General features: G+C 39.0%; 1 protein-coding gene across 1 annotated transcript; it reads left to right on the plus strand.

Moving 5' to 3' along the window:
* The first annotated feature begins 286 nt into the window (after nt 1-286).
* On the plus strand, nt 287-13,289 carry LOC113063899 (protein Shroom1-like). The gene is made up of 7 exons (XM_026234317.1): nt 287-2,802; nt 4,112-4,164; nt 5,123-5,560; nt 6,990-7,550; nt 9,273-9,372; nt 10,348-10,620; nt 11,828-13,289. The coding sequence occupies exons 1-7, from the start codon at nt 364-366 to the stop codon at nt 12,080-12,082; spliced, it is 4,119 nt and encodes a 1,372-aa protein (XP_026090102.1). The 5' UTR covers nt 287-363; the 3' UTR covers nt 12,083-13,289.
* The last annotated feature ends 3,364 nt before the right edge of the window (nt 13,290-16,653 follow it).

The following is a 16,653-nucleotide window of genomic DNA, read 5'->3' on the forward strand; positions in this document are numbered from 1 at the left end:
TTGTCTGGTTAGGACATGGTGTTATATTGCGAAAAGGGGCAGGCTATCAGATGATGCTAGAGGACCGAATAACCTTCTAAAATTCATACACTAGATGGTAGAGTACAAAAAGCAGACTATACTTACACTCACTACTCATGAAGCTGTACTCATTTGGGGCACAACTCATGTTATTAGCGACTTAATCATTAATCATTAAATAAATCTGTATTGTGATGTGTATTGTGGTAAATAAGATGTTACATGCCAATTTCACAGTTGTTTATATGTTCGTTTCACCCAGGTAATGCCAGATTCCTGTGGATTCTGTTTTACAGTGTGGAAATATTTCACCTGGGTTCATAATTCCTCTTCATAGTCCAAATGGATTCCTATCATTTCCACTTTGAGAGGATGAGTAACCTTGACCTTTACTCTCTGAGTCTTCCTGTTAGTCGACTCTCCCAGACCAAGTCCAGCAGTAGTATTGATCAGTATACCCATCACCACAGCAAAGGGGACTCCGCCTATAGCTCATTCTCTGGTGGTTCAACAGTCCCTGAATACCCTTCTCCTTTTCTACTGGATGAGCCCCAGACACAAAACTTGCACTACGCCGATCTGAAATATGTGAAAGGTAAATACAGCCCAACCTTTCTTGATTCAGATTCCAAAAGCATGGACCACTTTTACCGTTCCATGGAAACCATTGCACAAGAACATCACTGTAGCAGTGGTGGCTTCTCTGACATTGAAGATCCACCAGTTCATACACATCCATTTCCACCACCACCACCTCCTGCTCGTCTGAACAGTTTAGTGACAACCAGGAACCTTGCAAACTCATGGGCACGTCAGAGTCCAGAAGGACAGCTTGCTGACCTTTCTACTTCGCAGAAGATGAGTAATTCAGAGGTCTGTGGTGTCCAGGCTGAGCCTGTTTATGGTTGCACATCTTCACAGCTTAAAGATCACCTCAAGCAAGACCCAGAGGACAAGATGCTTAATCCACCAAAGCCTAAAGGAATTGTAAATAGATCACCCCTGCAACCCGGTCGACCAGAGTCCTTTCAGCAGTCTTGGAGCAGTCAATTGGAAACCCAAAGGAAGAGATCGCATTCAGCTTATAGTGGACCCGTTTCTGAGCACCAGTGCTTTGTCAGTTCCTGCCATATGCCACAGAACATGATCGATGGGAGTATTCAGCACAAAGGGCAGTTTTATTTTGTTACTGGAGTCTTCAAGTCGTCTGAGCCCTGTGCTGTGGGAGGTGTGGAAACCCCTAGTGAGTGGTCTTATGAAACCCAGCGTAGAAGGCAAAGTTGTCCTGATGGTCCAAGTGGTAAACTGTTTTACCATGAGAAACACAAATTCAGTATTCAGAAGGAAGTTGTGGAGCATCCTAATGACAAGGCACTTCATTCATCTTTCAAGTCCGAGCAGACCTCTGAAGGAGTAGAGGACCAAAGGGACATGAGTAAAGAAACTGGCAGGAATCACTCCACCAGCCACCCTATCTTCTATTGTGGTCCAGAGGACAATTCAGTTGGTTTACTAATGACCCCTGCTCTAATTAAGGAAGACCATACCAGTCATCCCAAGAAAGAGGATCCGATGACCAGAGTTTCGAGGTGGCCCCAACTGGATATTCCAAGAGACAAGATCAGCAAGGAGACTACCCCACTTTTATATCACCTCACAGGAGCGAACAGGGCATCATATACAGACAAGTTCAAAAACAATAATAACTGTGGTATAGAGGTCAAGAATCCAGAATGTGCCAAAGAGAAAGCTGGAAATAATGAGCAAACCCCTCCCAGCAGTGAATATCGGCAGAATGAAATGTCTAAGGATAAACAACCGAAGGATTTCTTCTACCCATGCGGCACATTAGATGACTCCTACAAGAAGTATTATAAGGAGAAATTGAAAGATGCCCAATCTAAGGTTTTGAGGGAGACTTCGTTTAAAAGAAGAGATTTGCAGCTTTCTTGGCCCCACAGGATCAAGCAGCAGACAGACAAAAAACATTTTGCCGAACCTTCCAGTCCTCCATTTCAAGACAAGCTGCCCAACTTGGAGACACTTCCAATGCCACAACTACACAATCCTCAAGAAAAACACAAAGAGCACAGGGAGGACCTTGGTCAAGAGATTGAGAAGGCCATTGGAAAAGAACCAGAGAAGCAACAGAATATTGCTCAACCACAGGTGCCTCGTGTAGGGAGTAGGAAGCGTTTGACAGCCGATCAGAAGAAACTCTCTCAATCTGAGCCTGAGAAACTACACCAGCTGGCAGATGGACCGGCTCATATGACCTCTCACTTTCTTGGCAACAAAGCAGAAGGTCTTCTCTCGGAGGGTGATCATGGTCTAGTGGCTGCTAGACGGAAGATGTTCGAAACACGGGGACGTGCTCTGTCTGTCTCCAACTTTTCAAAATCACCTCTGAAGCACCTCCAGCATAAAGCCTTAGTAGCATACATGGAACGCAAAACTGGTCAAAAGATAGCTGAGCCCCAGCACCCAATTCCACAAGCACCCAGCAACAGGGATTCAACCACGGAGAGCTCCAGACATAATTCTGGCATGTCCGACTCCAAGAAGCTCCACAGGCCTCTCTCTGCAGGTCAGATTCTTGACTCCGTGTCAAGCTCTGTTAAATACACGCAGGTCATCACTGCTAAGCACTCAAGGCAGTCTAGCTGGAGAGAGGAGTCCTCTGCAGCAGGGAAGTCAGCCTCTGTGGAGAATCTCCTGGACCAGCCTGAACAACCCAAGTCCAGTCGGACCCGTAGCACCTCGACTCCCCACGCTTTCCAGGTATCTTACAAAAATGTGCAACAAAATTTCATTTTTACTTGAATTTCCAGTTAAATTAATATTAGAGCCGGGACTTTAACGCGTTAATTGAGATTAATTAATTACACAAAAAATAACGCGTTAACTAAGATTAATTAATTACAGAAAAAAAAATCCAGAATTTTTAATAACTTATTTTTGCACCGCGGAACGTTTCTCACTGGATGAGTTTCGGCGGGACCGATTATACTGAAGCACCAACTAGCGTTCGCTTCGCATATCACCGCAGCAGCACATCGAGCCTCAAGTATCACCTCAACGCAAAACGTATAGCAGCTAGCGTGGACTTTACACTTTATGTTGAACTATGTATTATTTTGTTGGTGCATCAGTTTATGCTGAACTCTTTAATGTTTTGGCCAAGGTTATTGAGAGTTGGACTTAGTATGTTATGGCCTCTGAAGCAACAGAGAGATGTTTTCTAATAGTCAGTGTTTCTAATGTTCTGAATGTAATTGACAGTATTGTGTTTTACTTAAAAAACACTTTACAGAAGGTTCCAGCACGTATAAGCTTCCTGAATTTCTGAAATGTACTATTTCTAAATTGTTTCTAAATATGCTATTGCTATACTTCATGGCAAAAATTGCACTGGTCTGGCTAGACTTTGTTGAACAAAAATAAACAATATTTTGTTGCTTAAGCTTATGTATTCAGTCATTATTCAATGGTATACTATAAATCCATGTGAAAAAAAATTACTTCTCACTGTTCTCAGATCAAATATTTATATGCGATTAAAATGCGATTTAATTTCGATAAATTAATTACAAAGCCTCTAATTAATTAGATTCATTTTTTTTAGTCGAGTCCCGGCCCTAATTAATATCCATGAAGAGCTGCAGGATTCTGGATAAATTGAGAAAGTTTTGAACAATGTTAATTTGAACCTAAAATAACTTTCAAAAGATGATTTGCTCCATTTTGGTCACTACCGTAGACATCAGTATTCATACCCGAACTATAAACTTTTATCCCATCGCTTCTGTCATAATATGAATGAATAACACAGAAATAATACTGTGGTACTGTGGTAAACTGCTCTGTGTGTCAGCGACAGCATGGACACAGATTTTAATGTTCCGATATGACTTTGTTAAAGGTTTAATAGGCACAGACGATTTGTTGTCATTTAGAAATAAGATCACGTGGTTGTTTATATCTAGATTGTGATTTTTTAACGATGAATCGTGCAGCTCTACATCCACGACTTACATGTAGACTTTCATATTGTTGTATTTTGCATAATTTTTTCTCTTTCTTTCTGTAGGTACGGAAACATCCTGATGAGTTCTCAGCCAATCATAATAAGGCTATTTTAAGGTGATTATATTATTGCTCTTATTGCCGAGCAGGTAGCGGTAGAGTTTAGACCTTCGTCCTGCATTTATTATTAGGGATGCGGGCCAATAATTGGTATCCGCCGATTTAAGCACCTTGTCCAAATGCTTAAAAACAGCTGATGATCAGAGCCAAATCATACTTGTTCAGTCGAAATGGTGCAAAAAAACTTAAAATGTGTCTTGTGCAGAATATAGGGCTGTCAAAGTTAGCGCAGTAACAATGCATTAATGCAATCTCATAAATTAAAAATTAAGAAGTCCACTTAGGTACTGTTTGACCACATTAAAATCCCATTGATCAAGCCAGGGTTGCCAGTTTTTTTCCCCTTTGTCAAACACTATATATAATGGTCCTACCATTGTTCGTAAAGACCTTTGTGGCTTTTTACTTCTGATAAAAAAAAGTCTCAGCTCTCAAACAATATACATTTTTATCACAAATTCAAACAATAAATGTGTTTTGATCGCTGAAGCCACTTTGTTTCAAGCATTGGCACAGCGCACAAGTCATCTCTTCCACTAAATACATGTTAGAAAGTTAAATAAATTGTTGCTGTTCTTTGAAAACTACCTTATGTGCAATTGTGTTGTATACAAACATTTAAATTTTAAGTGATTATTATATCTGAATAGAAATAGTTTAATATTATAGTTTGGGTTATTTTGTTAATTATAACCTCTAATATTATAGTAATGTACCAAATGAGAGGGTTCTCTGTATAGTTCACAGCATTAGTTGGGAGAGAGAAAACCAAACTATCTGTATCCGCAGCAGCAGATATAATTTATGAATAATCGGTTATCGGTATCGGCTGAGAAATTTGGTATCGGTGCATCTCTATTTATTATTACCACAATTTGAGTGTTATCGAGTTTGACTAAAGAGACATTTTAGTACTTTAATTTTACTGAACAAAAAAACTTGATTTATTTTTCAGAGTTCAGAGAAAAGTAGAGGAAGAGACCGTAGTCCATCACAGTCACACAGCATCTGTCCCTGAAGAGCGGCGTGTACAAGTCAGAGCTTCAAGAGGGAAATCTATGGAAGAGCTTGGTGTATCCAAGGTCATGAGACCTGAAGTTCTCAGTAAAAGTTCAGAGCAGCTTGACCAACTTCAGGGCATGCAGGTCAATCCCAGTGCAGAGAAGAAAATGGTGTCATTTCTTGGTGAAGGAAGGCGCACACATAGGAGGATCCCCAGCTCTGGAGAACACACAACCAGCTCTCATCCAGGCCCTGAGAAGCTACTCTTAACCCATTTTGTAAAGCATGCATCCTCCCATGATGATGAAATCCATGCAGTTTCACACAATGGATGTAAAAATAAAGAAGACACTGTTCTGTCTGTACCCAGTCTCTCCAGGCCAGAAGTCAGGTATATGTGAATCAATTGCTTCATTTATTAGTAGTGCTTGCTAAGGCAAGTCTCTGTAAGTACTGATACTTTTGCTCATACTTGGTTAGGTGCTTAAGCATTACATTTCGATTGGTCACTCACATGTTCCTGCTACTTCATCTAGTGTAATATTAATAGTTTCTAAACTAATATTTTTACCTCCAGATTATTCTAAACAAAACAGTGAGTTATATGTTTCCAATATTTCACAGTGCTAAATCTTTTCTTGGTTAAGATTTAATCTCGGGTATTAAATTTACCAAGTTTTATCCAGTATATGCACAAGGCCTCGGGTAAGTTTTTTTTTTTTTTTTTTTTGTGGCTTATTATGACAACGGATTGGTTCACTCTTGTGCATCAGAATTCATCTCAAGCATGGAGATATGTGTGTTTACAGTAGCATCAGTGTTTCACATTAAGAATTTGACCTCAGTTGCTTAACGAAATACACTATAAAACCACATGTACTGTCATTCAAAGGTTTGGGGTTTTAAATGTGTGTGTTTTTTTTTTTTTTAAAGAAGCCTCTTATGCTTGTTCAAGGTTGCATTTATTTGATCAAAAGTAAAGAAATAAACCGTAATATGAATATGCTGCTTAATATTTTTTTGGAACCTGTGGCACTTTTTTCAGGATTCTTTGAAAAAATAAAAAGTTTAAAAGAACAACATTTGTTCCAAATAGAAATATTTTCTAACAATATAAGTCTTGACTACCACTTTTTATCAATTTAACACATCCTAGCTAAAGAAAGGTATTAAAAAAGTTACTGACCCCAAACTTTAAACGGTAGTCTATATTGTTACAAAAGATTTGTATTTTCAATAAATGCGGTACTTTTTAAGGTTCTAAGAAATATTAAAAAGCAAAACTGTTTCCAACATTGATAATAAATTGAAATATTATAATGATTTCTGAAGGATCATGTGGCACTGAACTGAATAGTGGAGTAATTGCTGATGAAAATTCAGTTTTGCATCACAGAAATAAATTCTATTTTAAAGTATATTCAAATATAAAAACATTATTATAAATTATAATAATATTTCACAATATTTTTCTGTATTTTTGATCAAATAAATGCAGCCTTAATGAACAGAAGATCAGTCTTTAAAAAACATTTGAACAGCACTGTATTTCCCACTAACAACGTTTACAAAACAATGTTTCATAACAAAGGTTAAAAAATTACAAGTGTACAAGAGTCCCAATAGAGGACTAGTAAGCAACATCCTAACATCCCTGACCCATAATTAGCATCATCGCAGAGAGTTTTGCATGAGCAAGCACAACTTAAATTTTCTTTCAAACAAAAAAAAAAATACTAGTCAGTATTGTTATTAATTTGTTTGTGTGGCTGTATTTAAGGTATACTTTTAATTAACTGTTAATTTGGATATATTTACAGCAAGGAGCAGGACGTATGTCCACGAGATAAGAGTGAGACATCTCTCTCCTGTCAAGAGGTTTCTCTCGGTCACGGAGTCACGACAGATCCCAGTCTATGGATCACATCTTCTGAGATAAATGAGGCCGAGGTAAACTATTGGCCGTCGACTGAAACGGCAACTTCTGCTGAACCCCAGAATGCACCGCGTAGCCCATCTGATGAGAATGAAACCACATCTTTCACAACACTTCCTAGCATTCAGGAAACAGAGTCCAGCTTGGTACCTGCACTTAATGAGGAACAACATGGGAACGTGAGGAAAGAAGACAGCCCTGTTGTGATGGAAAGCGAGGTGTTGGAAGTGAACGGTCCGGTGGACAAACTGGAGTGGGAGGTGTTGGTTCGGGACGTGGTCTCAGCTGACCAATCGTTAGCTGCCATTCTTTACCCCATAACCAATAGGAAGACGGCACTCATGCTGATGGAGCAGCTGTTTTCTGAGGACACTCTTCTCATGGAGGAGCACTACAAGAACAAACAGGAGCAGAAGTTTACTAACCCAGAAAATTCTGCTCACAGGTGACCGTCAAATAAACACATCAAAAGCATCTTGTCCTTTCCTAAGTTTTAAATTTGCATATAATTAAAATAAATGGCTCTGTTCCAAAACCCTCCCTGCTGAAAAAAACAGCATATGCTGGTTAGGTATGTTTTGATGCTGGGATGATGGTTTATGCTGGTCCTTTTCTGGATAATGCTGGTCCTTTGCTGGTAAATGCTGGTCCTTTTTTGGATAATACTGGTCCTTTGCTGGTTTATGCTGAAACTATGCTGGTTAATACTGGTCCTTTGCTGGTAAATGCTGGTCCTTTTTTGGATAATACTGGTCCTTTGCTGGTTTATTCTGAAACTATGCTGGTTAATGCTGGTCCTTTGCTGGTAAATGCTGGTCCTTTTTTGGATAATACTGGTCCTTTGCTGGTTTATGCTGAAACTATGCTGGTTAATGCTGGTCCTTTGCTGGTAAATGCTTGTCCTTTTTTTGGATAATGCTGGTCCTTTGCTGGTTAATGCTGGTCCTTTGCTGGTTAATGCTGGTCCTTTTCTGGTTAATGCTGGTCCTTTGCTGGTAAATGCTTGTCCTTTTTTGGATAATACTGGTCCTTTGCTGGTTTATGCTGAAACTATGCTGGTTAATGCTGGTCCTTTGCTGGTAAATGCTGGTCCTTTTTTGGATAATACTGGTCCTTTGCTGGTTTATGCTGAAACTATGCTGGTTAATGCTGGTCCTTTGCTGGTAAATGCTTGTCCTTTTTTTGGATAATGCTGGTCCTTTGCTGGTTAATGCTTGTCCTTTTTTTGGATAATGCTGGTCCTTTGCTGGTTTATGCTGATCCTTTGCTGGTTAATGCTGGTCCTTTTCTGGTTAATGCTGGTCCTTTGCTGGTTAATGCTGGTTTATGCTGGTCCTTTGCTGGTTTATGCTGATCCTTTGCTGGTTTATGCTGATCCTTTGCTGGTTTATGCTGGTCCTTTGCTGGTTTATACTGGTCCTTTGCTGGTTAATGCTGGTCCTTTGCTGGTTAATGCTGGTCCTTTGCTGGTTAATGCTGGTCCTTTGCTGGTTAATGCTGGTCCTTTGCTGGTTAATGATGGTCCTTTTCTGGTTAATGCTGGTCCTTTGCTGGTTTATGCTGGTCCTTTGCTGGTTAATGCTGGTCCTTTGCTGGATAATGCTGGTCTTTTGCTGGTTAATGCTGGTCCTTTGCTGGATAATGCTGGTCTTTTGCTGGTTAATGCTGGTCTTTTGCTGTTTAATGCTGGTCCTTTGCTGGTTTATGCTGGTCATGTGCTGGAAAAGGACCAGCATAAACCGGCATCCCAGCATCAAAACATACCTAACAAGCATATGCTGTTTTTTTCAGCAGGGCTACCTGCACTACACAGTAAGTTGCCTTCCTAGATGGTATTTTAAGGCATCTTAACAAGTAATCTTTGCAACAAGCTAAGTGAAATAAATCGTCTAAGATGCTTTTTGTTTTTGTGCACTACTGAAAAAAGGATTAATCATAAGTTTGCATTAAATGCTTAGTGAATTTTTAGCTTAGAATCATGCTTATGTAAAACTGGAGTCAGGTCTCCTGTGTGCTTTGTGAAGCAAGTTACTTGTATTTTTACGTTATTTGCAACAGAGCACATTTTAAGATTGATACAGATGACTTCATATTTCACTCAAATAATTTTTTTTATATTTCAGTTCCACTGCATTTTTATAATGCTTATTTGGTTTTGTTTCTAAAGTGCTGAGATGTCACTGAAACATCCATCATCTATGAACAATGAGTCTGTTCTCTCAAACCAGAAAGATAACCTGCTCAACACGGATGTCATCGACAAAAAGGTACTCTTATTCTGGAAAGTGCAATTATGCTAGATTGAGAGAATTGATCCCTAAATTAAACTTTCACGATGTTTAAAAAAAAATATATATATATATATATATGTTAATAGGACTGTAATTGGCCTCAGTGTGGTGCACATGCTTTGAAAGTGAGGTAATTTGTGACATTTTTTAATTATTTTAAATATCTGAATTTGTGTTTGTGTTGTGTAATACAGAGAGATGAGGAATGAATCTCTACTATGCAAAACCCAAAAAGTCATTAAGCCTAGGGATTGACATTTTCTCAATCTTAAAATTAGAATAATGTAAAATATAAGTATAATAACTTAGTATTTTGGGTGCACAAACTTAATCTTGCCACAGTTTATGTTTAATCTCAACACTTTACAAGTTCCATTTGTTAACAAAGATTACGTTAGTTAACATTAACTAACAATAAAACATAATTCTAAAGCATTTACTAATCTTAATGTCAACATAAACTAATAATGAGCAGTTGTACTAACAATAAGAAAAGATTAATAAATACTGTAACAAATAAATTGCTCATTGTTGGTTCATTTTAATGCACTAACTACCGTTAAATGGACAGTTCACCCAAACATTTTAATTCTGTCATTTACTCACCCTCGAGCTGTTCCAAACCTGTTTGAGTTTCTTTCTTCTGTTCTACACAAAGAATGTTGGGAAACAAACAAGCTTAGTATAGTGTATATATAATACACAAGTAGTTTAAAGACCGTTTTCTTAATATGTCATTCACAATGCTTCACTGGAGTGAAATCACATTGACTTCTGATTTATAGAGAAGCATATATCTTTCCCTCAGAGCTCGTAGTTCTGTCTTGAAAGTTTTATAAAGGTTTGTCAAGAAAATATGTGAGATTTACTGTAATCTTACGCATAAAGTATCCGCTATCCTAAATGAAGATGTATTTTCTATGGTTTCTCTTTGCTTCTTGTGACGTATAGAGACGGCTGATGGCACACATAGAGGAGCACTTGAAGTGTCTGGAGGAAGTGCGCTCCAGCGTCCAGAGCGAGGAGAAGGTGAACGGGGAGCGGGGCGATGCTGTGGAGGCTCTGGTACGAGACAGCTGTGTGTCAGCCGAGCTGGAGCGCTACACACAGTTTATAGAGGACCTGGAGCGTGTGGTCAGTCTGCTGCTGTGTCTGTCGGCCCGTCTGGCCCGTGTGCAGAACGCCCTCAGCACTGCAGACGACAGCATGGACACGGAGGAGAGAGTGAGTTTTGATCACACCAGGTGTTTAAATGAGGCCTGTCTTTATGTGAGGAACCCTAAACACACTGAAGACTGCTAGAAATGCTTTGAGAGAGAGAGTCATCTGTTAATGGAGTCAACACTGTCTGACCGAAACCAGTCTTTAGTTTCGATGAGTTTTACCATTACACTGCCCTCTTGTGACAGATATTTGAAAACCATGAGTGTTCAAACATAACAAAATGTATTGGTTTCAGAAATGTTATCACAAATACATTATTAAATTAAGATTTTACAGAAGTTGATATCTTTAATTCAGCATGCATGCATTAAATTGATCTAAAGTTGCAGTAAAGACGAGATTCTTCACAGGGTTGCCAAGTCTGCGGTAAAATAGGGTTACTTTTAGGGTTGTGTTTTAGTCCGTGGGTTAAAGATATCCCTTTTACGCCTCCAAGGAAAGCTGTTTCAACAAAACTGCAGGAAAAATGCTGTTGGGTTGGTTTTGTTTCGCAGACCTGGCAACCCTGGCTGTTCATGTGACACTGAAGACTGGAGTAATGATGCTGGAAATACAGATTTGATCACTGAAATAAATTACAACTAAAACAAATTCATAGAGAAAACAGTTATTTTAACTTGAAATAATATTTCACAATATTACTGTTTTTCTGTATTTTTGATCAAATCAATGCACTCTTGGTGAGCAGCATTTTTGTGTTAATGGCCTTAATGTCTAAATGTATACCTAAATGCATAAAGAAGCAAACTTGCTTGGAATTGGAGTTTTATCCCAAATGTTAAAATTTATTTGCTCCAGTTTGAGCTTTGTGGCCATTTCTGATGCTCTTCTCATGCACTGAAAAGGTTGTTTTTTTTTTTGTTTTTTTTTGAGTAAAAGAATGTGAAGATTGTGCTTATTTTATATAAAAATTATTGGTAAAAACTAGTCATTTAGACTTAAAAATTAAAATATAAACATAAATGTCATAGTTTATATTTTACTAAAATTAAATTATATAAAATTTCTGCAAGAGTCATTTTGACCCAGAAACAGTTGTTTTGAAGATGAAGTATTACAGACAGTTGTAAATGATGGGAAAATGGGATAGATTTCTCATATTTTATAAAGAAGTTGTATTTTCCTGTAAGTGTCTGTTAACGTCAATGACAAATGACCAGAATTGTGGCATATCAGTAACATCCGTACGACTTTCCTCGATCCACAGCAATCTCTGGACAGCCGCTACAGTCTCCTGTGCAAGCAGAGGGAGGACGCCAAAGACTTAAAGGACAACCTGGACCGACGGGAGCGCGTGGTCTCCACCTTCCTCTCCAAACAGCTGACGGACACACAGCTGCAGGAGTACCGGCGCTTCATTCAGACCAAGGCTTCTCTACTCATCCGCCAGAAAGACCTGGAAGAGAAACAGCGTTTAGGAGAGGAGCAGCTCGAGGCTTTACTCAGCAGTTTACCTCCTTGAAGCTGCTCCAGAAACTAGTGCACACGGCTCTCTAATGTCTGGAGGTGTCTCTTACAGCTGTTTGTTTTACAGAGACTGTAATTACTCGGAGATGCTGTTTCGTTTGACATTTGTGCTGTAGTAAACTTACTTCCGCAAGCTTTATTTAAGAGCCCAGGAATGGTTTACTGAGAGCTTCAAGTAGATGAATGAGAAATGCACTCTTTCAAATATACATCACAGAGCACTGTCAAATCAAGACCAAAAAAAAAGGACGAAAGAAGCACTTTTGATAATTATCTGCACATGATGAACCTGGATGTTGTAATCGATCTCAAGTGTTCATTCCTATTGATTTCAGGGCTTCATTCGTTCACTGGTCAACATAATGTAACTTTTCCTTCTTGCCCTTTTGTCCTGTAATTTCATTTATCACTATTTAATGTTCAGTTTTTAAGATTCTCTTTTAAAGATGTATTTGGTGAAACTGACATCAATGCAAGTATTGAGGAAAGTTACTTTTAAAAGTAATGCTGCATTACAATATTGCATTACTCCCACAGACAGTATGTGTTGTGCACTTTACACTCATCCAGTGTCTTAAAATATCATTAGATCACCCAGACCAGCTTTAAATCGCCCTGGAGACGTCTAATTGAGTGTTTCCTCATCTGCAATATATCTACAGGACGTGTCCTATCAGATGTCAAATAGACATTAAGAAGATGTCTGTAAGACGCTTATGATTTAGAATGACGTCTGTCAGATGTTTGTACACAGAAGATGCTTTCCAGACGAAGCGATCTTTAACAGACATCTTGCAGGAATACATAAACACTTGTCTTTGTAGTTGGCTAAACAAATTGAAGTTTGTTTTGGTTTTCGGTCCCTGGTAAGTCATGCGCATGAAGTTCATGGCCTGGAAAAAAGAAATCCCTAGTCATATGAAAGAGCTAGTTTTCCACAGAAACAGCATCCAGACACCACAACTATTATCAGACCACCATCATCTGTTTCATCTGACACCGAGCGGTCAGATTGAGACTGTGTGTAAATGAATGTTAGTTCATCAGTGGGCTGTTTTGTCTTGCTGCCATCTTGTGGTTTTCTGAGTATTGTGTTTGTTTTTTATTGTTTATTATCTTGTCAGTTCTCATCTTATTGTTGTGGAAATGCATAAATCCCATAACCTTTGTTTTATTGTGAATAAAGTATGTAAATGACATTGCCTTGCTATGCATCTTAAGTGTTTCATAAGAATACAAATGTTTTTTTTTTTATGTTTAGCTTAATCGAAAGTTTTTGAGAAAGGGGGTTAAATGATGTGACTTCTCAAAGGTCAAATGCAAGCATCTTTTCTACATTTTCTAAGCTCTCGATTGATGCATTACAGTAATACAATAATGTTAAGCTAGAGCGAGTAAAGGCCTGTCATGCATGTCAAATAATACACACTCAAGGCATTTTGTTTCTCTTCTACTGAATGCAGAGGGAGGAACACGTGACACATCTCAAGGGCAGAAGGTCTCAGACTCCCGAATTTTTTTAATCCTTTGCATCGTGGGAACAACAAGAGATGCAGCTGTAGGCAAAACTGTTCACTTTCTATCTTGTCAAACCATGAGGGCCCACATCGGCTTAAATTCCCAGAACTGGTCTCCTTTACGCAATCTTTAATTGTGGCTTTTTAGAAAAACAAAAGCAAACACACACTGTCAGCAAGACAGTGTGAACCAGCTCACATGAGTTATTCATCACTGGATCAAGAAACAATATCACAAATATACACAATCAAAAATAATATTTTTGAATAAAATGGATTTATTGTTTTTGGGGTGGCAATATAAGCTCCCACAGTTACAGGTTTTCCATGACCACCAGAATACAGGAATATGCATGACTAAATAAATGTTAATCAGTAAAAAGCATGACCTGAATGTGTTCAGATATTCATTTTTACATCTACAGTAATTAAAAAAAATATTCTCGAAATTCTGCTCAGCTTGTCACACCACCGAAGTGAACATGTGCAAACATGAGATGCATAAACAGCCAGAAGAGAACAGTTAGAGAGGTTTTGGCCACTCCCAGTGAGTTACGCTCCCTACACTAATACATGATTTACAATCTGTATTTTATGCATTTAAATCTGTGGGAAAAAGGAAAACATTTTATTATATCAAAATGCAATGCAATATAATACACATAAGTAACTGACCATTCAAAAGCTTAGTGTTAGTAAGATTTTTCATGTTTTTGAAGGCTTTTTGCCCAAAGAAATACAGTAATATTGTGAAATATGAATATATTTTAAAATGTAATTTATTCCTGTGGAAATTAATTTTCAGCAACATTTACTCCGGTCTTGTTTTGTTGTACAAACTGTAATACATTTTTTTTAAGATTCTTTGATTAATATAAAGTCCAGCAGCATCTATATGAAATAGATATTTTGTAACATCATCACTTTTGACCAATTTAAAGTGTTCTTGCTGAATAAAAGTATTAATTTATTTAAAAAGCTAAGGTATATTGTGATTCATATTACAAATAAAATCTCAATGAACAGAATTCCTCCAGAATCCCAGATAACCCCAGATTAATTCAGATCACAAATACTGTCTGCGAATCAAACTCATATTCCATATTTAGACTCGTTATGGAAAGATATTTGACTCCGGCCTCAGTTTGTGTGACACCGGCTCATCCCTTTCTCTGATGTCATCATTCAAAGAGATGAACTGGTTTCTGCTCTTGTTCTTTTTCTTGAGCCCCACCCCATGAGGTAGGATGAGGGGCCCTAAAGAGTATTTCCGCGGGTCATACTCATCCCTGACCTGACGATTGACCTCCTGGTGGACGGCTTTCGGGTCTCCGAGAAGCTCCCTTAGCTTTCCCGGGACATCTTTGCGCAGGTAGTGGTAGGGTTTCTTACCGCAGTTGTCTCTTATGTTCCCACTGGCACCGTACTTTCGGACCAGGAGCTCAATCAGAGAGCGCTGATCGTGGATGGCAGCGATGTGAAGCGGTGTGTAGCCCCCATTGGACTTGCCATTGATGTCCACCCCATGACCGCTCTTCCTGGACACCTCAATAATCGTACACACCATGTCAAGGTTTCCACACTTGATGGCCCAGTGTAGAGCCGTGAACCCTGACATGAAGTCCTTCTTCTCTGCAAGCTGGGCGTCTTTTAACAGCAAGCCGTGCACTTGAGTCCACTGTCCTGCCGCAGACTTCACCAGCCACTCGTGCTCCACGGGATCAAGTGAGAAATGGTGCGAGTCCTTGGGCTCATCCGCTTGTTTAGGGGTCTTGAAGTGTCTCTGTGACTGCGGCGAAGCTCCAGCGCTGACCACAATGTCTGTTCTCCTCTTACACTGAGGCGAAGGTTGAAGATCTTCTCCCAAGCTCTCAGTGGAAGGCTTCTTGTTATGACGACCCAAATCTATTTGGGGCCCTCGTAGAGGTAGAGCATAGGGTTTGTATGTGCTTACTTCTTTCTTGGCGGCTCCCGAGAAATCGGGGTCAGGCTTTAGCGGGACGGTGAAATGTAAAGACTTTACAGGTTTAAATTCCACATTCTTGCATCTTTCCAAAGCAAACTCTATGGGAAATTGTGGCGTGGTGTCGTCTGAAGCCTCTGACTGAGATCTGCTCAGAGCTTTCTGTTCAGACTTCTTACCTTCTGCATTGGATTTTTCTTTCTTATCTTTTGCCTGTGATCCATCTTTTAAGTCTTCTCTTGGTGTGTTTTCATCGTTTGAGGCTTTTAGTAAATGATTGTACCCTTTCTTTAGCACTATATACTTGGTGTCCTCTAAGTCTTTCACGACAGCAACGTTGTTCACGAAGGTTTTGAAGAGATCTCGGTTCTGTTTCTTCTCCGCCGGATCACTGCAGTTTAGCAGCTCTCTGAACTTGCCCAGCAGCTCGGAGTTTTTCACCTTTCCTCTGCCTTCTAATAAAGCGTTTAAAATCGCCTCTTGAGTCAAAGCCATTTCTTTAATACGTCCGGAATATAAACATACTGTAGCACGACGTCTGTCGAGCACACCTGGGCTGTCGCCACGCCCTTACCTGTCTTCCGGAATTATTGCTGTGACACGTCATGTACATAATAAAGAATTGGGTGGGGGCGGGGCTGTGCAAAAGTTTAAAAACCGACTCCTAAATTAAATATTTTGTTTATTTTAGCATTATTTGTAAAGGATAGAGGTATCCAGCTTAGCTGTGTTAAATAATTTAAATAATAAATAATAATTCTATAATTAAAAAAATCTACAATTTGAACGTTAAATTGCACGTACTCTCCCAATGCTAGTGTTTGAACGGATATTATTCATCATGTCATCAAACGGTTTGTCATCACGAACTGATCATTACTTGCATATTTCTTTATTTAGCTATAAGCTCTACCTTACCATGTCTTAAGAAAAGACATTCCTGAAGTCAGTGGGAGTTTCCAGGAAGAAGCCATATTGAGCTAATGCTTTTTGTGAAATTACGATTCCTAGTATGGTGAAATATTACCTCATGAATATTAATGAAGTCGCATCAATCTTCTGCATAATCATCCTCAGAGCCGTCGA

Source organism: Carassius auratus, chromosome 46 (assembly GCF_003368295.1).
Source record: "Carassius auratus strain Wakin chromosome 46, ASM336829v1, whole genome shotgun sequence".
In the NCBI taxonomy this organism is placed as follows: Eukaryota; Metazoa; Chordata; class Actinopteri; order Cypriniformes; family Cyprinidae; genus Carassius; species Carassius auratus.